The 23,886-nt window shown below is 39.7% G+C and overlaps 2 protein-coding genes across 2 annotated transcripts; one reads left to right on the forward strand and one right to left on the reverse strand.

Moving 5' to 3' along the window:
• The first annotated feature begins 2,185 nt into the window (after positions 1-2,185).
• On the forward strand, positions 2,186-4,501 carry LOC131677659 (nucleoplasmin-like protein). Its single transcript, XM_058957566.1, has 2 exons — positions 2,186-2,349; positions 3,272-4,501. The coding sequence occupies exons 1-2, from the start codon at positions 2,328-2,330 to the stop codon at positions 3,772-3,774; spliced, it is 525 nt and encodes a 174-aa protein (XP_058813549.1). The 5' UTR covers positions 2,186-2,327; the 3' UTR covers positions 3,775-4,501.
• Positions 4,502-5,419: 918 nt separating this feature from the next.
• Positions 5,420-22,751, reverse strand: LOC131677660 (4-hydroxybutyrate coenzyme A transferase). Its single transcript, XM_058957567.1, has 4 exons — positions 22,228-22,751; positions 6,532-7,329; positions 6,208-6,474; positions 5,420-6,150 (listed from the first exon to the last, which is right to left on the reverse strand). Exons 1-4 carry the CDS (start codon positions 22,394-22,396, stop codon positions 5,963-5,965), a joined length of 1,422 nt encoding a protein of 473 aa, XP_058813550.1. The 5' UTR covers positions 22,397-22,751; the 3' UTR covers positions 5,420-5,962.
• Positions 22,752-23,886: the final 1,135 nt, after the last annotated feature.

Genomic DNA, 23,886 nt, shown 5'->3' on the forward strand with positions numbered 1-23,886 from the left:
TTACACAGCATCTTATAAAATGATAGTTTTCCTTCGCTTTTTTAAGCAATTATCAACAAATTTAAAGGTGATATGTTGTTTAAAAGTTATTTTCTTACCAAAGTTTACAGAAAATATATCCACTTTGACAAAACAAAATGAAATTAGCAACCCCTTTACTTCTAGCGCTATCTGTGAGCGGTTTCAACGTAGAATCGCCAATGAAAGACGTCCCAGTAAAAAAAAACGAACGAGCATCCCCTGTCAAAAAAATGCGGACGAACATGGTCAGGCGATTTAAACAGTTTGACGTTTGACTCAACTCGCCTGTGCTAATTGCCCCTAGGAACAAATGCGATTTGCGAATGCGATTTAAAGACAATTTCAATACTTAAACAAATTTTCTGGCGGCTGAAATGGACTTGGTTGTTTTTCTCGTTTTTTCCAACATAGCGGTTCATGTTTGGCTTAAGCTTAAAATTGTTGTTTAACAATTTTGTTTGTTTCGTGTACTTGTGTTGAATTTTGTTTGTTTCGTGTACTTCATGAAGCCAACGAATGTGGGAAATTGTGGAATCGTGTGTAAGTATAGTAGAACAAGATCTCTGACCCAAAATCTTAATGAACGTCAGATTGTGGTAAGTTTTGGTGTGCAATATCAATTTCAGCATTGATTCTTCGAATAGTTTGGTTGTCTTTATGTGAGTAGATAATGAATCCGAAAATAAGTATTATTTCCATATCAACATTAGAATAGGGCTAATATGATTTGTAAACAAACTTTTGTTTTGCTGATTTCTCTTAATTTGTTATATTTTCAACACAGAAGACATTTGAAATTGATTCTACCAAGGGTAAAGATGTTGATTCATGTATATCTTTCATGAAATTCAACTCGACAGCGGAATAATGAGCGAAATAAGTTTGTTTACAAAAATCTCATTAGCCCTTTTGAAGAATTATTATTGATATGTAATTTTCATATTAGGCAACTAAGGGCGGTTAAATGGCGCGTTCCGTGGGCGATTTAAAGGCAGGTAGGGCGGCAAAAAAATGACGGCGGCAAATCGCCCAAATGTTGCATTTGAAATAGCCCCCTAATTGCCAGCAATTTGCTGGCAAATTGAAGGGCAATTAGGGCATCCGAGTTGGCAAATTGCCCCCGTTAGCCAGCAACTTTCCGTTTTTGACTGGGGATAAACACTTTGGCGGTTGACTCAACTCGCCTGTGCTAATTGGCCATCGGAACAAATGCAATTTACGAATGTGATTTAAAGGCAATTTCAATACTTGACAAATTTTTTGGCGGCTGAAATGGACTTAGTTGTTTTTTTTGCGTTTTTCAAACATGGCGGTTCATGTTTGGCTTAAGTTTAAAATCGTTTTTTAATTTTGTTTGTCTAGTGCACTTAATTTAGCCAACGAATGTGGGAAATTGTGGAATCGTGTGTAAGTATAGTGGAACAAGATTTCTGACCTAAAGTCTAAATGAAAGTCAGATTGTGGTAAGCTTTGGTGTGCAATACGAATTTCACTATCGATTCTTCCTATAGTTTGGTGGTGATTACCTAGCGTACTGATAAATTTCTTTGAGTAGATAATGAATCCGAAAATAATTATTATTTTTAATTTCCATATCAGGCAATAAAGGGCGATTAAATGTCGCGTTCCCTGAGCGATTTAGGGGCAATTTAAGGGCGGGTAGAGCGGCCAAAAAATGACGGTGGCAAATCGCCCAAATGTTGCATTTAAAATAGCCCCCTAATTGCCAGCAAATTGCTGACAAATTGTAGGGCAATTAGAGCATCCGAGTTGGCACATTACTCCCCGTTAGCCAGCAACTTGTCCTTTTTGACTGGGTTTTGACTGCGGTGTTGGAAAGTCCCGCGATGCAGGGATGCCAGGTGTGAAAACATGCCGTTGTTTGAAGAAATTCAAAATGACATGCGGACATTTTTTACATTTTGAAGACAAAGACAGTCCGAATTTTACTCGTGCATTCGGTTGGTTCTTGGCAGAATTCTTTCTCAATAACAACAACCGATTTCGAGTCCTTTGTCCTAGAAGACAAATGAAGTTATTTGGTTAAAAATTTGACGAAAATTATTACTACATTTAATAAATATATCTGGTATCCCTGGCACGATCTCTATCAGCCGCCGTCGTTGAATCGCACTGCAACGGCCGTTTCCAAACCGCTCGGCGGCTTTCTCGCTTCATTGTTTGACAGAAAGAGTCAGAAAACGGATGTACGATCATTCTCTTGCTAGTCCTAACGTGGTGTAAAAGTGCCGTGTTACCATTTGTCCTGCTGCGAAAATCATCTTTTGTCCCGGAAAAGCGCTGAAATGGCCGATGAATATTTCTATGGTAAGTGGAGAACATTTTCCGCACATTTTCTTGTGGTTTACGGCCAACGAGCGAGCATAGTTCGAGAGATATTGCCGACAAGCGTTAAGTTGTGAAGTCGGCGTCTCCCGCTGCCATTTCGTAATGGGCTAGAATGGCTGCCGCATAGCAAATCGTTTATGTGGTGTTTTTTTTGGAAAATTTTAATTTTGTGGGTGGCATTTTTACATCGCTAAATAATTTTATTTTGACTTGTTTGCCGATGTATAAGCTCGTGCTTAACCTTCCTAAGAATACCGGGTGTTTTATTTAAAGTTGGCACTACGCATTCGTGGTTAGCCGGACCGGCTTCGTCACCTCCTTTACCCGCGCATTTTTGTTGGCATATGAATAATGTTAGGGATACAAGAGTGGAGCAGTACTCATATTTACAAACTATTCTACAGTAATAGAAAATTGTTTAATTATTATTGTTTATATCCGGTAACTTTTTTATTGTAATAACTTTTTTTGATTGCTCTGTTTTATTTTAGATTTATCTAGAGTTTTATGAAAACTTCAACACGTGTTTTTTTAGATTGAACGTTATCTCAATTTAATTTCTGGTGATTGCTTGAAACTAATTTTTACCCCGTTTGTCGTCAAATAGTGAAGTTAATTTGAATCGTATTCCGCTACTTGACCGTTTTCACCCTCATCTATAAAAGGCTTCCGTTCATAGAATAAAAAATAAAAGGGATACATTTTTTTCTTGACCTGAAAAACAGTTTCAGAAAAAAATTTAAATCAGCAATATATGAATTCACTTAAATTGAGTTGTTGATCCGAAATAAAATTAATTTTTAAATTTGATGCATATGGCTAGCTTCTTTTTGTTGAACAAAATAATGAGTAGTTCTCAAATAGACGGTAAACCTGAATTAACTAATATTTTAATTTGTAGGAGCTACCTTGAAGGAAGGTAGCAAGACAGTGACCTGGGACCCAGACAACAAAGCCGACGGTTACCCGAGGACACACAAGCTAATTATCAAGCAGTGCATTCTCGGCCACGAGGCAGCAGCGGATGAGTTCAACGTGGTACAGGTTGAGACAATGACCATCCGGGACACGCTGCGTACCCCGATTGCAGTGTTGAAGGTCGGTGAATCTCGGCAGTGTCGGCTGGATCTGGAATTTTCGGATTCACCCGTCACGTTCACGTTGATCGAAGGCAAGGGGCCGGTGCACATTCACGGACAGCACTTGCTTGGATCGCTAGTTGAAGAGTTTGAAGACATGGAAGAGATGGAGGAGGAAGTACCAGAGGAAGAAGAAGACGATGAAGATGACGATGAGGAGGGCGGCCCACAGAAAAAGAAGCAAAAGTTGACGAACAATTCAAAGGGCAAACCAAACGCTGCCCCGGCTGGCAGCAATAGCGCCAAAAATAGCAAAAAGAAATAAGCCGGTTCTTCCTTGCGGAAGCTAACGGACTCTGGACGAGCAGTACGTGAGTTCTGTTTGTTTCCATACTTTCCCCGAGCATCTCTCCTTTTTAAGTACACATAAACAATATACACATCTAAAGCAGCAGCACATACAACCAGTAACAATTGTAAGAGTTCAAGTGATAACCAACACAGAAACTCGAGTATATATTCTATCGTTCCTTTTCCATCCGAGAAAATCATACAGAAGGACTGATGGAGCTGATTCCTTCAATTGATACTAAACACTGCATAACATTAAAAGTAAAACCGTAGACTGTAAGATAACTCACGACGCCCGAGCTCTGCTCTGTGTATTACTTTTGTATAATTTTCGGTTAGTGCCACCTGCCAGTGGGTAAATTTTTTCCTCCTACCCAAAATGGCAGTTTTCAATAAAAAGTAGGAGCCAGGGTAGAATTTATTACGGTAAGTTCGATAGTTGCGGTGCAAAAGAGAAATAAAATTCAAAAACAATCTACAGTATTGTTGTAGTCCAGTCAAATAACCTTCGAAACTTCATCGATTTTGTTTTATTTAGCATCGCCTAGAAAGGTTTCCGAAAACTAATTCCTATACTTCAGGCTGGCCAATAATTAGTACACGAGCGGTAGTGACGAATTGATACAAAAGCGAATCAGTCCAGAGCTGCACGGAGCGGTAAGGAGTAAACAGAATGTGAAGAAATAAAGAACAAAAATTAATCCTACCGAGTTTGTACTGCTAACCGAAAAGACCTTCAAATTCCATGCCAACAAAATGGCGTGTGTAACTGGCTAATTGATTGCCTTGTACGCAGCTTAGCTGGGCTCCTCAATCCCTCACATAGAGTACTCAATAACGCAGCAAAATCAAATTGGAGTTACATTCGTTCGAAATATCAGTCCGCCGTGCTGCGAAATAAATCATGTGCGTAAGGTATAAAATTCACTTTGAAACTATCGGCAAGTAGGAACTTGTCACTAGCCGGCGCTACGATCAGCCAGCAATCGCTATACGGAATTCGCATGCAAACTTGGATACAATGGTGATTCACGCATGCGAACATATGTGCGACGGTAGTGGTAGTAAGCAAGCGTCTCATTTGACCTTTTAAAACAGCTTCCTTCCTGTCGTCAACTCCTGGTTGCCACAATTCAGCTCGTCCAGCGCTTCGACACTGTCGGTCGATCACCTCGTAGAGCAATGGTACTTGAGACATCGTAGAAGCTCTGTTGGCGCGTATATCACACTATCTGAAACGATCATATACCACTCCAAGCAATTTTCTTCACTCTAACAATCAACCGAGGTTGTCTGTCGGTTCTTAGCCTGAGACGCTTATAATGTGAGAATCAAAAATCCGTTACACAACCTTAATTGGCCCCCTTCGACATTAGTTTGACCTTACCGAACCGTAACGCGGGTGCCGTAGTGAAAACGTGACAACGGCGTTAAGTAACTCCTGATGTTGCCCCAAATGTATATGGTCCAAGACTAACTTGGATCTTCTATTTAGTCTAGTATAAGCTAGACTCACTGTTGTCAATTCCCACATCCACTATAACAAATCAATTTGAATTTAAGAAATAACAAAATGGCATATTGTCATCGGGGGCAACTTTACGAAGAAAATATCACAATAGTTTTTTTGTATTCTGTATTAAAGACCTTTCATACACTGTTGAACTTACGATTAGCATCTAATTATGAGCTTATAAAAATACGCAATGCACATTTTGGAGATAGATGGTTCACAATTCTCTTAATTTGCTGTTTATATTATGAAGATACTTCTTAGTACGCATCGAACAACTACTGTGGCGTTTATCTGATTAGTTTATGATCTGAATTCTAGATTGCGAACTGATCCGTACTTTCGAAGTAAGCGGTCAATCGCCTAGTATAACGCGACTAACGTTCAATTGAGAAGCTTCTGATAATTGCAATTCAATGTAAAAGCGATTGAAATCGTAGGCTTGTTTGTTTTACTAAATTGTCTGTCTTCCGTCAGAACTGTTTGATAAGATGCCATCCTAACGGACTAAATGGTGCTTCAAAAATATTCCACTAAAACGAATAAAATAGCTAACAATTAACTTTTGAAAAACGAAAAATAACCTATATAAGAAACTTTTCAGTTAAATGTACTGCCCGGACAGAACAGAGCGCTGTCTAGTTATTTCTTAATTGGGCGTCGGCATCGTCTTCAGCCGTTCAAATGCAGCCTTCTCCAAAGCCTCACGGTGGTCCGGATGGGAAATTTGAATCAGCTCATAGGCTCGCTGACGCAGTGTTTTGCCGAACATATTAGCGATACCGTGTTCGGTGACGATGTAGTGTGCGTGAGCTCGGGAGGTTACAACACCAGCGCCTACAATAGCAAAAATACAACTTAACACAATCCTCAATAGTCCAAAATTATGCCTACCTGGCTTGAGCATTGGCACAATCTTGCTTTGTCCCTTGTTGGTAACCGAGGGTAGTGCAATTATGGGTTTACCCTTACCATCGAAACCCTCGGCAGCACCGCGGATGAAATCAACCTGACCTCCAAATCCGGAGTACATTCGTGTGCCAATCGAGTCGGCACACACCTGACCGGTTATATCAACCTCGATTGCAGAGTTGATGGCCGTCATCTTTGGATTACGGGCGATAATGCCTACGTTGTTAACGTAGTTGATTTCCAGCATTTCTGAAAGAAAACTAAATTAATACTACTCCGCATTATCAGACCTAAACATCTACTTACCAATGAATGGATTGTTATTGACGAAATCGTACAGCTTCTTGGGACCGATCAGGAATGAACCGACGATGCGACCTCGGTGGTACGTTTTCTTATCGTTTGTGACGCAGCCCTTTTTGACTAGATCCACAACGCCACCGGCAAACATCTCCGAGTGAATGCCGAGATCTTTGTGGTTGTGCAGAGCATTCAGAACCGCGTCCGGAATGTTACCGATGCCCATCTGCAGCGTGGCACCGTCCTCGACCAGATTTTCCGCAATCAAATTTCCAATCTTAGTTTCGACCTCGGTTGACCCTTTACCACCGTGTTCCGGCAGGGGAATGTCCACATTGACTGCGAAATCAAAGTGAGATTCGTGGATTATCGAATCTCCGAAGGTTCGGGGCATTTGTTTGTTGACCTGAGCGATGATGACCTTCGAGTTTTCCAGTGCCGCGCGGACACAATCAACGCTAGTTCCCAGGGTTGCATATCCATGCTCATCGGGAGGTGAAACCGAAACAATTGCGACGTCCGGTTGGATCAGCTTGCGCCGGAACAGGATTGGGATTTCATGCAAAAAGATCGGAATGGCATCACCACGGCCTTCAGCAACGGCCGCTCGCACGTTACCGCCCATGAAGGTGGACTTGGAGCGAAAAATATCCTTGCAATCGGGAGCGCAGTACGATGCCGGACCTTCGGTATGCATGTGCACCACGGTGATGTCACGCAGGTTATTTTCCTTGCCATGGTTGGTCATAGCGTTCAGCACATGAATCGGGGTGGCGGCAGCACCCGAGGCGAAAACAGTTTGTCCTGTGGAATAAACATGATCAATGCATTTTTTTGTGTATCATCGGTTGGAACCTTTCGTTTTTATGGTTTTTAACGGAATTGGCTGCTTTTGCTCGCCAAGCAAGGCACGATATTATTGGACAAGATTAACTAATTCATGTTCCACATCATACTAGCAACTGTTAGTATTTGATCAAACATCAAAATTTGATAAGAAAGGCGAAATTTATCAAATTCCACTGTGAAGTTTCACTATATTTCGACTGGATGCCGAAACACAAAGAATCAAGCTTAATTCGTTTTCATTGTTTTTGCGAGTTGTGTACGATTGTAGCGTACTACTAATTGGATTTCGATCCGTCTTGTCACAAAACTTTTGGAAAATTGGCAAGTTTGCAATTGTTTGTCACGTAGGTGATCTGAGGACGCTTAATTCATTTTCGTCATTTCCAAGAGCCAGGAAGATTTATCGAGCAATACTATCATATACATCAATCAGATTGTTCATATGGAAAAGCTGCATCTCTTCTTGTTTTTACGTGCTTGGGTTATTGAAATTCAATATTTTTTATCTTATTTTCGCTTATACTAGCTATACTTGAAAAAGTATGCTATTTACCTATTTTTTTGTTTTTGTTGGAAAACCAAGAAAACTTTTTTTCGAGAGTCGTCCTACTGGAGCTGTACAGCTAGGATTTTGGAAGGCTCCCAGTCAGAATCACCGACCGCAGTTCCAGACGAGACGGGAAATGTCGCCCATTAAAATACTACTTAAGGCCAATTGCAGCGGGCCGTGATTCTGAATGTGATATTCATTGTAGGGTGTGCGGGTGTGGGGACTTAGCGATCGCGTGTATCATTGAGAAGAGCTCGAGCGTTTGTACGTTATCGTGTTCGACCGTGTGTGCGTTAGTATGTCGTGTGTGCTAACGTGTATGTAACTTCGCGTGTGCAAATTCTATTTTATGACCGTGTGTCTTTTTGTATATTCGAATGTGTTCTTGGATGATCGCACGTGGATCGTGAATCTGAGTGATACTTAATTTTCGGTGTACTGTTCAGATGCTAGAAGAAAATAAATTCTTCCATATTACTATGGTCCCCGGTCATGTCGCCATGGAACGTGTTGTTTAGTGGATATGAACGTTATTTTTTAATTGGTCCAACTGAATCTATAGACCTAAGTTGCGAGGACGCAGGGTATTTTTTTCCGGACGTGACCCATACATTATAGCACGTACACGGGCGTTTGTGGGTTCGCGTTTGAGGCAGCGTTTGTAACTTCGTAAGTACTAAAGCGTTCATCTTACCGTTTGCGCAATCGTGGGCGTAGGATGAATGCGAGATTTCGTATGTTATCTTTGATGGCTTGAGATTTCGTATGTTATCTTTGTCGCGTGTGGTCGCATGATTTCATATGCATAATTTCGATTTTGTAACCATGTGGCGTGTGTTTTTGGATGATCACGACGACCGTCATTTTAGAACTATCCGTATAGAATGATATTGTACCTTGAGGTATTATGGGACATCCTGCATTCCATATCTGACGACGCACTATGTGGACCTCATATGAGATATCGAAGTTCGGATTATTTTCCATTTTATCTTGAACTGTAGTCAAGACAGGGTTGAGTTACTTTAGGGACCGTTCATAAACCACGTAGACCGAAATTTGAGAATTTTTAACCCCCCCCCCCCCCCCCCTCCCCCCTAGTAGACCTAAGTAGACTTTTACCAACCCCCCTCCCCCCGCCAAAAGTCTACGTAGACTTTTATTTTTTTTTATTCGCAGGAAATGTGAATTTAGCAAGAAGCACATTATAATGTTCAATTAAAAATAAGCGTTCAGATTTATTTCAAGCTATTTAAATATTAAAGAAATATTTTTCACATTGGTTTTTTGTCTATGATTGATCAAATCAATTAATACCGATTCAAGGTGCTTTCCAACGTTTGTGTAGCGGAATACTTCTTTTCAAGGTTAGTCACTCAAATATATGTAAAAAGATACATTGCTATAACTAGCTTAAATTTTGGCCGAAGTGCGACCTACACACAATGAAGAATTGCTAAAAACTTTTTGAGCCTTACTGGTGCATTCAAAATTGTTAAATTATAAGAAACAATTGCAAATTAATACTGTCATCTAGACTAAAATAATAAGCCAAACATGCACACAAATTTCACTTTTCGTGAACAAATTTCAATATTTCTAAGATAATAAGATAATCTAAATTGCCTTATTTGATTAAGGGAACGAAGCTATTTAAATCTTCCCAAAAATATTTATATTTCTTATGTAATTAATAGCCGTATCACCTTAGAGTATTATCGCAAAATATCAAAGTTTAACTCCGAATATTTTCGAAGATAAATATAGTAGAGCCGGTTTGCACGGAGTTGCATAGGGTCAAGACGTAAAATTTAACGGGTGTTTAAAGATTTTGAAATCAGTATAAATGATTGCAAGAGAAACTGATTAACTCGAGTAAACACTTTGTTGTAGAAGTTTAACTACACTACTGCTTTAACCACCGAAATTATTAAATAAAAATAAAAATTAATCTACTTATTGTTGAAAATCGGGAGTTTTGTTGTTACAATGCTTAACTTTGAACATTTTTTAACTTTTTATGGTTCATGCATTTAATGGTCCATGCATGTCTGCTAACTAGTGGTGCTTCAGATGATTTCACAGTCAAAATCTTCCGACGAGAGGAATTTTTGGCGATCGTCTTTGGAACTGTCATTTTGTATTATTCCCAGATCAAAACTATATCAAAATATACGCAAGAAACAAAAACGTGTGAGGTTGTCTAAAAAAAATTAAAGGGTTGTGTACAGGACACGACCACGATGACATTAAAAATGTAGCTTTTTTCAAGAGCGTGCAAATGAATTTTATCTATCACACATATCGACTCACGTTCTTGTTCACTCGCCTGTTTTCATATGTTACAATTTGCTATTTACACTCCCCATCAAAACATAATTAATTGAAGGTCTTTTAACGGTAATCTATTAATTAATCAAGTATCTCACTAGGTGATTGGCATTATTTGGCTGATCCATCTAGTTAACATAGGCTGGTCTGTCCAGAAAATATATTCAAAAGAAAAGTTCCATATTGAGAGCTGTGATGAGGAAGCCCACGCCCGCCAACGGAAATATACAGATTCTCCATGAAATATGAAATTTCATTTTCCATTTAAATTTTCAATAATGTACTAATGAACTTATGTAAACAATCTTAAGTTTAAGTATTTCTTGATCGATTAGTGGTGGAAAAAATGAAATTATTTGATAAATTACATTGTTATGCAACGTTCGCACTACCAGTTAAAACGGGTTTTTATGCTATCTTGGTGACATTTTTCTTGTTGCTAATTATTAAAACGTGTTATAACTCTGTAGTGTAAACATTGTATTATTAAACCAATTCTGCATCATGCATAATTATATCTTCAGTACAGCGGTTTGTTTCATAATTTAAAACAGATTTATTTTAAAATTTAAATTAGTATACCCAACCGTTCTATTTGTTGTATACTTTAAAACGCAATTGGAACTGTGTTTTTTTGAATACATAGGGTAGGACAGATATTCTGACTGGATAAACTGGGAAAACAATTTTAAGTCCAGTAACGCTTAAGACATTGCTTGAATTTGAATTGAAAAAGAACACCCGCTTCAACTGCTGCTGGGACGGTAAGTTCTGTTTTAAAATTTTCCGTTGTGTGCAGTACGAAACAAGTGTTTGAAATTAGAAAACAAAAAGTTCTGCTGGGAATGTGATTGTTTCCGATGCAATTACACTCAGATTTTTCACGCAGGGGATACAGGCCGTGTAAATGAAAACCGCGTAAATTTAAAAAAAAACGCGTTAATGAAGGCCGCGTAAATTTCAAAATCCGCGTAAAAAAACCTGAGTGCTGTTCGTACTATATTTCAACGACATCGCATTGCTGCTGGGAGCCGGCTGCAAACTAGTTTATGCTGACGACTTGAAGTTGTACCTTGTTGTTCGTTCTGTTGAAGACTGTTGGCGCCTACAAGGTTTACTACAACTTTTCGTAGATTGGTGTGGCAGAAATAAGCTTGTCATTAACGTGGCGAAATGTCAAGTGATTACATTCCATCGTATTTTATGCCCGGTACAGTTCGATTATAGGATTAACGGTACAATTCTGACAAGAGTTGAGCAGGTGTGTGATTTAGGAGTGCAATTGGACGCGAAACTGACATTCGATTTGCAACGCTCGCAGATTATTTCAAAAGCAACACGTCAGTTGGGATTTATTTCCAAGATTGCTAAGGACTTCAACGACCCACATTGTCTGAAGGCACTGTACTGTTCACTCGTCCGCCCTATTCTCGAAAACGCATCAGTGATCTGGTGTCCGCATCAAGTAACGTGGTGCATTAGAATCGAACGTGTGCAGAAACGATTTGTGCGCATGGCTTTAAGAAATCTACCGTGGAATGATCCAGCTAATTTGCCAGCATATCCGGATAGGTGTCAACTTCTGGGAATCGATACGTTGCAACGCCGGCGAAAAATACAGCAAGCGCTGGTAATCGCAAAACTGATTAACGGTGAGATGGATGCTCCAGAACTTCGTTCGGAAGTAAACTTTCGGATTCCTAATAGAACACTACGTAATACAACACTGCTTCAGCAAAGATTTCATCGTACCTTGTTTGGATCCAACGAACCGATTACCGCATGCACTCGGACATTCACCGCAGTGGAAGAGTTTTTTGAGTTTAATGAGTTGTCCAGTCGCTTCATCAATAAGATTAGCCGCTCTACTGTGCTTTGATGTTTTTATGTGATGTGATATTGTTTTACTTTAGTTTATCAGATGTATTGTTATTTATAACTATTTATAACTCTATCTGTCCATTTAGACTGCAAAGTCCGATGGATATAATTATATTAAATAAATAAATAAATAAATAAATAAATCTTACCCGTTCGACATAAGAACAAAAACTGATTCAAACGGGTACGCGTCACCTCTATTTATAAACTAACCGTATATGGTTTAGTCACTTAGGTGCGAGTGTGTGCAAATGCCAACGTTACCGAAAATCGATAGCGCTTATTGCATCGCCCGGAGACGACGTTGCTCGTGTGGGATAAGAGCAACAACTGATTTAAACGGTCATGCGTTGCTTCTATTTATGACTTTTCGTGTTTCATTGAGCAGCTAAGCTACCCTCTCTTGACGGCTGTGTTTGAGAAATCTGCCTCACGAATGGTAATTTTCCCGTTTTTCGTGAACTTTTTAATTTTACCAATTTCCAAAAGTCTACATTTATTGGGGAGATATTAAATTATTACCAATATTTAAGTTAGGTGTTTCTGAATCGGTTGGTGTATGAATGATTAAAATCCATCTAGTAATATCGGAGTTATAAGCGTGCAAACCTTACATAGTTTCGTTACATGGGAGGTAGTTTAGATTTTAGAATGACACCTAGCCCCAGATAGTGGAGTAAGACATTTTTAATGTCAAAATCGTGGGTTCTGGGTTGAGTGGTCGCTTAACGAGTAGTTACCTCAATAGTGTACTAGCTCTGAAGTTTCTGCATAAATACTGAATAGACCGATATTTTGGATACAACTCTCTTTAAATCCCATTCATAATTAGTAATACGAGAATAACAAAAAATAAAAGTCTACGTAGACTTTTTCAAAGACCCCCCCCTCTCCCGTCGTAGACAAACGTAGACTTTTGCCAGACCCCCTGCCCCCCCTATGAGTCTACGTAGTTTATGAACGGCCCTATTATTATACTCAGTTGACTATTTAAATCCCCATCAAATGCAATGATGGTAGATGAAGCATGGCTTCCATAGCTGTAGTGGGTGTTGATTTGGGCGGTCTTTTGCTTATCTTTAGGCCACCAGACAATGGAGGAATCGTGGTCTGGCGATGATCGTGCAGGACCAGTAAGCCAACATCGGTTTGAGACCACAGTACTATGAGGGCATCGATTTCAGAAGGTGGTACTGTATCCGCATCGCCAGGGAACTAGCCAGATGCGACCATAATCTCCTGCTCTCCCGTAGCCTTCGGGTCCTTCGCTGTTATTGCAACGAAGTCTCGTGGATTGAATCCAATAATTGGCGAGAATTGTACTGTTCTGTTTATCAACACTGCAGCTCTTGGAGTTGGCTGGTCGTTACAATGTACTATCTTGTGAGCTGAGAAATTTAAGTCAAAGATTTTGTGTTTATTTGCCCACGGCTCCTGAAGAAGGGCGATGTCTAGTCGCTCTTTGGTGAACCTCCGGTCAAGGACGCTTGTGGCACCTTTTGCATGATGGAGGTTCACTTGAAGGCAGCGAATGATAGTCATTTTTCGGTGTTTCGTTACCGTCGATTTTGGGGCCAGTACTTCGTCCTCTTTATTGTACCGACGGATAGTCACAGGCTATGTGCTGTTCGACGTTCCAGTGGGTTTTTGGCACAGTATTTGCTTCGGCTCTTGCCGTTTGCGCACCCTAGCCTGGAAATTTTCGATCCTCTCCTTGCGTTTCAGTTCGTGAGCCGCATGCGGTAGTGCTTTTGTGATCAGAAGTCCGTCGTGAGGTGCTCCGTGTAGGGTCACCCACAGGAGCTTTTACAGTCCATGCTGGCCTAGAACTTCCACGTTCGGCAAAGGCCGGGATCCCCTTCAACTGGCGCATTTTAGCTATTCCAAATACGTAGTTCAGCTGGTTGTGTTGGGAGGTTATCAGTTTCACTGAAGCCTCATCTGCCGCCAACAGGAGCTCTACCGTTTTGAGGACCGTAGTTCTCTTCTCGACCCTCCTGCATTCTGTGTAGAAATTGTCGTTCAGATTCTGCACCAGGCGAAGGATGCTCCCATCGGACCTTTCGCTGCTGTCGGGTAAATACCCGATGTAAAGCGCTTGTTTTGGAATCTGCGACACTTCAACAGCTTCCGATGAAGCGCCTTCCCAGGGCTTGATCGCAGCTGTGGCATCCTGCAGCCACTTATTTGCATCTTTGTCTACATAGGCGATTTCGAGATACCCTTGTTTGTAGGTGCACTTCCTAAACTTGGGTCTCGCATTGTTTGAGCTTTGCTCCATGACGCTATTGATCAGCGCGCAGCGAGTTCACGGCTGAGGGTATTCGCAGGGTACCCAACCGGGATGATGGCCATCGAGTGCGACTTGGCTATTTCGTTGAAGGTTGGGTGCTGCTCAGTTTTTAGTGTCTGTCTGGGATCCTGACCCTTGATCTTTTTCGGTTGCGGTTCCTTCCTGCACCCATTACTGTTCGGTGACTCCGTGTCCGTCGAACGCTTGGTTGGTGCCTTTCCTATTGGGATTTTTGCCAACTCTACCGCTTCAGCGGGTTTGTGGTCATTTCTCAACATCCACCCATAGCGTTTCTTCGCCGCTCCGCTTAAGTGACGAGTTCTTCCTGTTTCTTCACCTCCATCGCTGCAATCTCCTCCAAACTCATGTTTACAGTATTCTTAGTGTTTTCCATTTTGTTCCCACGAATAGCTAGGGAAAGAAAGTCAACCCTGTCAGAGCCCCGCTTGATAGGGTAAGGGCAAAAATACTGTGGGGTGCGCCCTGGTGCCCGACGGCTCCGTGCGCGGCTTGGTATTTGCCAACACTTCGGATCCCAGTCCAAGTTTTACGTAGGGTTGAGGTTCGAAGTGTTGATGCTCCCCTCCGCCATTCATCGATCGGCACGAGACTCGTCACACCTTGGATTGGGGCATAAATCTTACGGTTCGGGTTTTGAGACCCGCCCGTTGGCACCCTCTTATTCCGATGCTACAGCAGAAGGCTGACAGCACCCAGCCGACGCCGGTCTAACGACCAAATGTCTTCGTGCAGGCATGAGATAGGAAACTGGTGAGTACGATGTTGTCTCACCATTCGACAGCACAACTGTTGTGAGTCGCCTCTTACGACATGGGGAACAGAAACCCAGTGGGTCATTTCTTTGCTGAAATACTATGAGAGATTTCAGCCACCACCGGATACCACTTGTTCAAGTCTCCCCATAAAATCTTGGTCAAGTCTCCCCAACAATATCGTGCAAATTTTAGTAATAACTATAAATAAACAATGTGCACAAAGAGCGAAATACACCGATGAAAAATAGAGCAGCACAAAAACACTGCGATGTGCAGAACGACCGCACAAAGAGAAACTTGAAAACGAAAAAGACAAATATCTGTGCACCAAGAGCTGTACAATTTCGCGCAAAGGGACCATCCATAAATGACGTAGCATTATATGGGGGAGGGGGGAGTTTTGTAATTTGTGATGATGTGTGACGACAGGGGAGTAGGGGGTCATGTCATGCTACGTAGCCTTTTAAAGGGAATAGGGGTTGACCTGATGTCACGACAGTTTTACGAGTTTCATCTAACTGACATCGTTTTTTTATTATTTTTTATTTTTTTACGGGGACAAGTGGAGGGGTAGGGTTACCGTGAAGCTACGTAATTATCAGGGGGGGTATTTAGAGTTTTGTGACGAAATGCTACGATGGGGGAGGGGGGTGTTGAAAATCACTCAAAAAATGCTACGTCATTTATGGATGATCCCAAAGAGACCTTGAAGAGCCACTATTTTTAAAATGTAGTTCTTCACGAGTGTAGTATTACGTTTGTTCCAGTACCAGGAGAAACTGGAAGTATACCGGGGAAAATCGTTCCTGTACTCGCTTCTTCTCTTTTTTTATTCTTCTGGTAGCAAACCGGAGTAAAAAGGAGCAAGTATTTTTTGCTCCAGTTTACTCCGGAGTGACTTCCGTGTACTGGAGCAAACCTATTATTGAAAAAGAAAATCGCATCGCTGGCAGAGGAACGCGAACCTCTGTACTGGATCCATCTTGGATCGATAGCATTTTTGCGTTGCAGAATAGCGGGGAGACACATCACACCCAGGAGCCCTTTTTCAACCTTAGAAACAATTGAAAAACGTTATTATTCACCAGTTTTCTTCTTTAAGCGAAAAACAATATGCAATCTCAGCGCAAATTTATTTTGTGGAACTGTGCTTTTTTGATGGCGTCAAAAAGTTGTTTAACAAAAAATTTGTTTAACTTATACCCTGTTGACCGTAACGATAACACCGGATAAAGAATTTCTTCAGCTACATTCGACTTTTGCCAGATTTGAAATACTTAACCATAAACAAAAATTATTGCAAAAAATAATTTCCAATTATAACGTAGAGGATGCTGCGATTCAAACTTTAAACCCGTTTTTCTCGAAATCAATATTTTGTCACTTAGTCCGGTCTGCCTTACCACCGACCATCTGTAGGCAGCGTTTTAGAAGAAAGTTTTCATTTGAGAGGTGAGCCCGATGTCTTTTTTGACATCGTTTCATTTTGCAGCACCTTACTGGATAAGTAAAAAGTAAACTTTCGATAAGCGAATCGTCCAATTGAGTGGGGTATACTGTATGAAAATTACAACCAATTAATTCATGATCAGAAAAACGTTCTGTTTACAACCGTGGCGTGTACAAAGCGTGTATAACTTGACAAGTTATGATCATCAACCTTGGTTACAATTTCTATGGCATGTATATATACTACCTATATCTCATATAGGGGTCGAGGCCGTAAGGCTGAAAATCATAAGGCCGAAATTACATAAGGCCGAATTCAAATGGCTGAAAAATCAAAAAGCGAACTTTCAAAAGGCAAACTTTCTGGAAGGCGGAATTTCAAAAGGCAAACTTTTCAGAAGGCAGAATTTTGAAAGGCAAACTTTTTTATACGACGAAACAAAAACAAAGCAATGATAATGTGTTATTATCCATTACCTGATATTGATATTGATTATATTTCGACTGAATACATTTTATAACTGATTTTGCCTTCTTTTAAATATGAGCAGTTCTTTTGAGTTTCATTTTTGAAATTTTTATGCTTGTTCATTTTTGCAATTATGGATACTTGGCTATGACTTACGTTTTAGTATAGTATAGTGTAAAACTGCGATCCACCAGACGTATGTTTTGTTTTGGCCATTATTATTATGATCACCAGTGAGTTTTGGTTTTCCATACAGCTTTTCAATAATTAAAATTATCCTTATTATATTTCCTGATATCAAGAGCTGTTATTTCGAATTATATACTTCATCATTTGTGAGTTTTTCAAACGATGTTTTTTTGAATGAACTTACGGTCGTCAAACTGTGGGATAACAAAATTCTCACAAGTTTCCTATCTCATGCCTCCACGCGGGTATAAGTCTTTTGATGACATTTGGTCCTTAGACCGGCGACGACTGGGTGCTATCAACCTTCTGCCGATAATAGCAGAATGAGAGGGTGCGAACAGATCTAGTCTAAAAAACATTGCCGTATAAATGAATAATTGATCGGAAATTAGCCCCGATAAGACTTTAATCTGACTAGTATCGATGATCACGGGTCAATACGTATTTAAAATCATCAGGTTAACAATCCTTTATATTTCCCTGCAGTGTTCGTTATTATCGCTCGTATACTTGTATTCCACAAACAATCCGATATGGAAAATAATAAATATTTTCCTTGATTTATAACATCTCGCGCTATCATAACTCTTTGCCTGTGTTATCACTCGGTAGTTTTCAACCCAATAAATATATCGTAGAGAAGAAGTAGAAAATTCTGTCTAAATACTGTTGCAATAAATAGTGATCCGGCCCATTACGTAGATAAGATTAGCTTTTCTAGGCAATACTCCCACGGTCGGCCGTGTGGAGTTCAAATTGTTTTTGTTTAGGGAGCATAGGATACTCTCGGTGGCCGGCTGCCCAGAGTTTAAAAAGAACCAAAAACTAAACAAGATCTTTTTCGAGTGATCGTGTACTCGAAGACTAACTAAACAACTACCTAATAAAATAGGCTTTACAGGTCGCATCGCTTGCTTGGAGCGAATCCTAGACCGCGACACCTATGGAAGTCTGATGAATCGTCGTCTTTCCGTTAAGTAGGTGGAGCATCAACACTTCCCGTCTACCTTATCCTTTATCCTTCCCCGTGAGCGATGGAGATGGGGGCAGCCGGCAATGATGGCTATCATGCTGTTGAGGTTTTAATATGGGTCGATTACTCAATCATAGGAGCTATAAATTAGTTTAAGTCCGACGGAGCGACAGCAATGTCGGACAGCACGCGACTTGAAGCGATATGGCGTACCCACATTAGGCGTAAATGTTTTTTTATTAATTGGTAATGAAGAATAATCTAATTAATTTTGGTTCAAATACAATATTAGTACTATTGGTAAACAAACTCATTTACAGTTATTTAAATATTTATAAAGTTGCCGTTATACTCAAACATTTGAGCTACAGCCAGCTGCCTACAACTGCATAACTGTTCGTATTCCCGGTTTACTCGAACATAGGGATTGATTCCTTCTTTCAAATATGAGCAGTTCTTTGAATCTGTATGCCAAATAACTCTTGCACGCACACTTGTGATCACTTCGGCTGCCCGGTTTACTCAAACATAGGGGATGATTCCTTCTTTCGAGCATTCTTTTAATCTGATTTAAAATCGCAATGAATGCACAATTTGACAAAGGGTTTGGTGGATTTTTAGAGCATTAATCCTTCTTTTGTATTGGAAATGTTTCGTACGTAAACGTGCTATCCGCCCGATTGCTCAATTTACTCAAACATGAGGCGATGAATCAATCAGGAAGAACACAATGTAAAATAATCGAATAATAAAAAAAGTTTGCCTTATGAGATTCGACCTTTTGGGTTTTCGACTTTTTGAGTTTTTGCCTTTTAAGTTTTCGGCCATTTGATTTTTCGACCTTTTTAGCATTAGGCCTTTTGAATTTTCGCCTTTTGGAATTTCGCCTTATTTTTTTCGGCCTTTTGATTTTCAGCCTTTTGATGCTAAATCCTCATATAAATAGGCAGATGGGCAATATAATCACAAAACAGTACCATGTATATTGAATATCAGATAAAACATGGGACAAATGTGCGACTATGGAGAGTGTAGGTAATACACTGTTGTCGTTCTATTATGAGCACCTAGATACATAAGGTGCTTTTGGAAATGTCGTTCCGATTGCATCGGACTATTGACGATAGGTATTTAGTTTCACTTCATAAGCATTAAATTATATTGACTAGTTGGGGAGCCCGGGGCTCGTTGTCGCTTGTGGTAAGTTGACGGAATCCCCTGTGCTAAATTTCCATAAGAAATATAGCGCTCAAGTTACATGAAACCCATAGCCCAATGTCTTTTTGTTGCTCATTTCGTTTTGTAGAAATTGCGGACGATATTGGATATTGTGTTTTAAAGCATACCAATTTTTTTTTCTTAATTTTAAACACTTTGTGTTATTTAAAGTCATTTTCATTCTATTCCCCGAATGATTATATTTTTCGATAGTGCGCGGTAAGAGCTTTCAGTATCCTTATAGATATTACACCTATCCATAAACAAAAGTTACTCACAAATAGCTTTTTTATAAAATTTGCGGTTGGAGTAAGCTGATGGTGACACAAGTTGAGCATGAGGTTGTTGTTGTTGTACTATGTACATTCCAAAAATAATCATCAAATATTTTTATTTCTGGAATTCACTCCAAAACAAGAAAAACATTTTCTTGTATATCACGTCAATGCAGGGGAAATTTACTTTAGCCAATTATTCCGAAAAATTGGCCTTGGGCATGGAGTACTACACTGCCCATAAACGCATAAGAGTCCCATGTGGATTTTTGTCGAAAATGAGTTATCCGTTGGATTGTATTCTGTATCACCACTGAATCACACTGCACAAATAAGATTACCGCGTTTATTCAGAAAATATAAAAAAAAAATACCAAAACATGGTTGTCCCATCCATTTGGCTCAATGGATGGGACAATCTTGAACAGCGTTTTTCTCGGCTTGCTGTTTTTCTACATGGGACTCTTATGCTGTTATGGGCAGTACAAGTCGAAAGCAAAATGCCAGGGTATTGAGACTGAAATATAATGGCCAATGTCGGTTAATATACAGAGTTACTGAAAGAATATTCAGAGTTTCATAACAACCACTGAAGTAATTGAATCTTCAGAACATCCATACATACCACCAACTTACCCCGGGACCGGGGTACAACGGCAGGTTTTCCGCGTCACATATTTTTGTCTACAAAAACAAAGACAATGCAACAAACACTTTGGTAAAGTTCAGCGATGATGCCAACAGTCTGCCCTTTTATGCAACGTGTTCTATTTTGCAAGAACAACCCAACACATCGAGGTTAAAGCTCGTGAATAAACATAAAAACAAAACAGATCTACCTAAATATACTGGAAACTGAATCTAAATGTATTGAAAAACACCGTACCAACTAAGCTCGGTCTCCCCTACTTATAAGTATTTGCCTTTGATCAGCGGTGCTGCTAAGTTTTTGCTTAACCTAATCGCTTTGATCGTTCAATAATTCTCTAAGACAATTCATCGGTCTTTGGTCATTGCAATCATGAGAGAAAAAAAACTTATTTGCTAAAAAAGCAATTGCTGCAGGTGCAAATTGGCTCTAATGACACGTGCAAGGCGAGCAGTAAGGAAGCGTCTATTTTGTGCGGCAATTTAGCTTCATTTGCACGACATTTCTGTTGCAATTATCACCAATTAGAAGCTAGTAGCAGTATGGCATATTTTTGGTAAAGCATAGCTTGATTTTGGAACAAAATGGGAGAGACAGCCATGTACATTGAACCGTGATTATTCAATCTTAAATGATTTTGTATGAATGTTCTATTGACATGGGACTCGTCTACAAATAGGAACGGTAATACTGTGTATCAATATCGCTGTAACAGATATTTGCCATGTTGTTCATGATCAACCAAAACCGGTTATCTAATCTGCCGAATTATGCAACTATGGTACGAGGAATAGGAGAACAAACTGAAGATTACAAAAAGAACAACCTTGTTCAACTGTCACGATGAAACAGTGAGAAATCTCATATAAGTTATTTAGTAGAAGCAATAATTGTTAATTTATTCTAATTATTGTGAACTACTATATTATCTGGTATAGCTGTGCGATTTCGAGTGAGTTTAACACGTATTTACGGGTATTCGAATAAAAAGCTCATAAACTGTACTTTGGTCGTCTAGCGTCACATGTATTCGATTCTCTGCGCTCCCACAATTACTATAAGCAGATTTGATTGTGTCATGTTGTTTTTGTCGAGCATTAGAGAGGCGCTCGTACGCTATACACGAACTATGCTAGCTATGGACAAGGGTCGACCCTTACCGACTGATAATAATACACTGCTATCAGCTACTATGTTTGCGGCTATATATAAAATTGACTGAGCAGTGAATTACAGTGGATATTCGGTTGGATTTTGATCAGGCAGATCCCATATATACATGTACGGTTCGCCAAGTTCAAGGTAGTAGCCGGCTTAGAACTGAAGATTCCGATAGTCAAGTTCACAGACCTGATGCGCCATTCCACCTCAATATCATATATCGTTTTAAGTTTATTTTAAGATTTTTTTCGTTCCTTTTTATTCCACGATTAAAAAAAATCAGATCACTCGCATTCATGACACCGCCACGAGTGACACAAATGCTGTGGTATTCTTCTGTTTCCTATCCAAACAAAAGCCAAACATCACAAAATTGAACCTTTGAACCCAGCTGATAAGTGGAAAAGTCCATTCCAAAGTTTCGTGAATGTCACAATCAAGAAGCGGGGGAATTGACCTTAATTTTTTGCAATGATCAGCCGTGTTGGTTCGAGCCTACCGAGGCGCAAAAAAATAATAGAATACTCCGATTGCGTAACGATTTTACATTCCGTTTTACGCGGTGACTATTCCTGACGTCAAACAGAATCTTTGCATTCTCAGGGTCATAGAGATGTTAGTACCTGTTCACCTACTAACCTGACTTGATGACTTTGACCGCCTCCTCGGCCGTAGTGTAAGTTGGCTTCCGTTCCAGCGGTTGAGATATTTGGTTGGAGTAGGTATAGTAGCTATTTGCCTGGGAGCTGGCCACGGTAGCAGCAGACTTCCCGAGACGGGGAGCAAATCGAAGCGCCAGTGAACTCATCTTTTCCTCCTGCTACTCGCAAATTTACTTCCAAATCCGACAGCAAATTTTTTTCTATCACAGAATGCGAGAACTCCTTTTTATGGATATGTGGAACTGGTTGAATAAATTGAGTTTAATTCAATCAACACACAATGCTTATTATTGCTGCTGGAACGTCTGCAGGAAGTGAACTAACTGTATGAGCGGTACTAGTAACCTTCTGCCGCTCGGGTGTTATAAATACCACTACCTTAACAAACACTGACTGGTTGGCTGAGGGAAGCGAGCAAATTTTGGGACACACAAACAAGGTTTCACATACTCGCAAAGGCTCTGTCAGAATGTATGAAAATGTGTCGCGAAAAGTGCCAAAAGGAATCGTATTTACACCGAATACAAACTAAACCGTTACAAATACTGCGAGAGACTACGAGGCAGAGATGCCAGGTACTTTTTTCAAATGTCTGCAATAATAATTTTAAAAGTCTGGGAAGAACAAAAAATGTCAGGAAAGCTAGTGTAACCAAAAGCCTTTATATTCAAAAATCTGCAAATATCTGCAACAAAACTTAAAAATCTGCAAATATCTGCAACCAAACTAGAAAATCTGCAAATATCTGCGTCACCCAAAAAATCTGCAGCTTAAATTAAAAGTCTGCGAATTTGCAGACTTGTCTGCAAATCTGGCATCTCTGCTACGAGGTAACTGAAAGTGCGAGAGAGCGAGCGACTGTCCTGTAAAAAGAACAGTGTTGCGGTTTCTTCTATTTATGTTCTATTTATATAAATATAAAATTTGTATTGAAATAAGTATACATGCTAACAGCATTGGAGCATTTCTCTAAACATTGGTATTAACTTTTGTTGATCCATAATAATCAGAAATATAATAAACTTGAAATCTTGCCATTTTTTTATACTAATAATTTTTATCAAGTATCAAGATCGAAAGTAATCAAAACTAAAGCTAATCAACATTGATGAAATTTAGTCTTGTAGTCAGTATTGTACCACAAGGATAAATTTATTTACTAAAGGTACAGGTCAGACTTTTGTCGGGCTAAAGATTTAAAAAGGAATCTTTTTTTTGTATTCCAAGTAGCACTATCGTAGATTCATTGAGATACTACTTCCACGTTATAAAAGCAGGAACTGAATTATTCCATTTATATGATAAACTTGAAATTTGGCAACCTTAACAAACTGACTTATGTGGTTTTCGTTTGAAGCGAAACTGAGTCAGTTCCTAACCCCAACTGCTGTCAAAATGTATTAACTGACAGCAGTTGGGGTTAGAACCTGACTCAGTTTCAGGTTCAAGCGAAATCGCCATTACTAGGCGAATGAGGTTTTTTTGGTTGAAGCTGTGCTAACACAAATCAATATCCGACTCTATTTATTTTTTCATTTGAATTGGGTCTTTAAATGAAGAATAAAATTCCTATTTTATTATATTAACCGATAGAGCCCATCTTTCTAAATATAACAATATATTAGTTCAACCTTTA

This window comes from Topomyia yanbarensis, chromosome 1, assembly GCF_030247195.1.
Source record: "Topomyia yanbarensis strain Yona2022 chromosome 1, ASM3024719v1, whole genome shotgun sequence".
NCBI classification, from domain to species: Eukaryota; Metazoa; Arthropoda; class Insecta; order Diptera; family Culicidae; genus Topomyia; species Topomyia yanbarensis.

What these genes read in the sequence shown, in the direction of transcription:
- LOC131677659 (XM_058957566.1), top strand. Translation starts at nt 2,328, where the DNA reads ATGGCCGATGAATATTTCTATG. An exon ending in GGCCGATGAATATTTCTATG is followed by an intron (nt 2,350 to 3,271) that starts GTAAGTGGAGAA and finishes TTTAATTTGTAG; the next exon opens with GAGCTACCTTGAAGGAAGGT.
- LOC131677660 (XM_058957567.1), bottom strand. Translation starts at nt 22,396, where the DNA reads ATGAGTTCACTGGCGCTTCGATTTGCTCCCCGTCTCGGGAAGTCTGCT. An exon ending in CAATAACAATCCATTCATTG is followed by an intron (nt 6,475 to 6,531) that starts GTAAGTAGATGT and finishes GTTTTCTTTCAG; the next exon opens with AAATGCTGGAAATCAACTAC. An exon ending in TGTGCCAATGCTCAAGCCAG is followed by an intron (nt 6,151 to 6,207) that starts GTAGGCATAATT and finishes TTGCTATTGTAG; the next exon opens with GCGCTGGTGTTGTAACCTCC.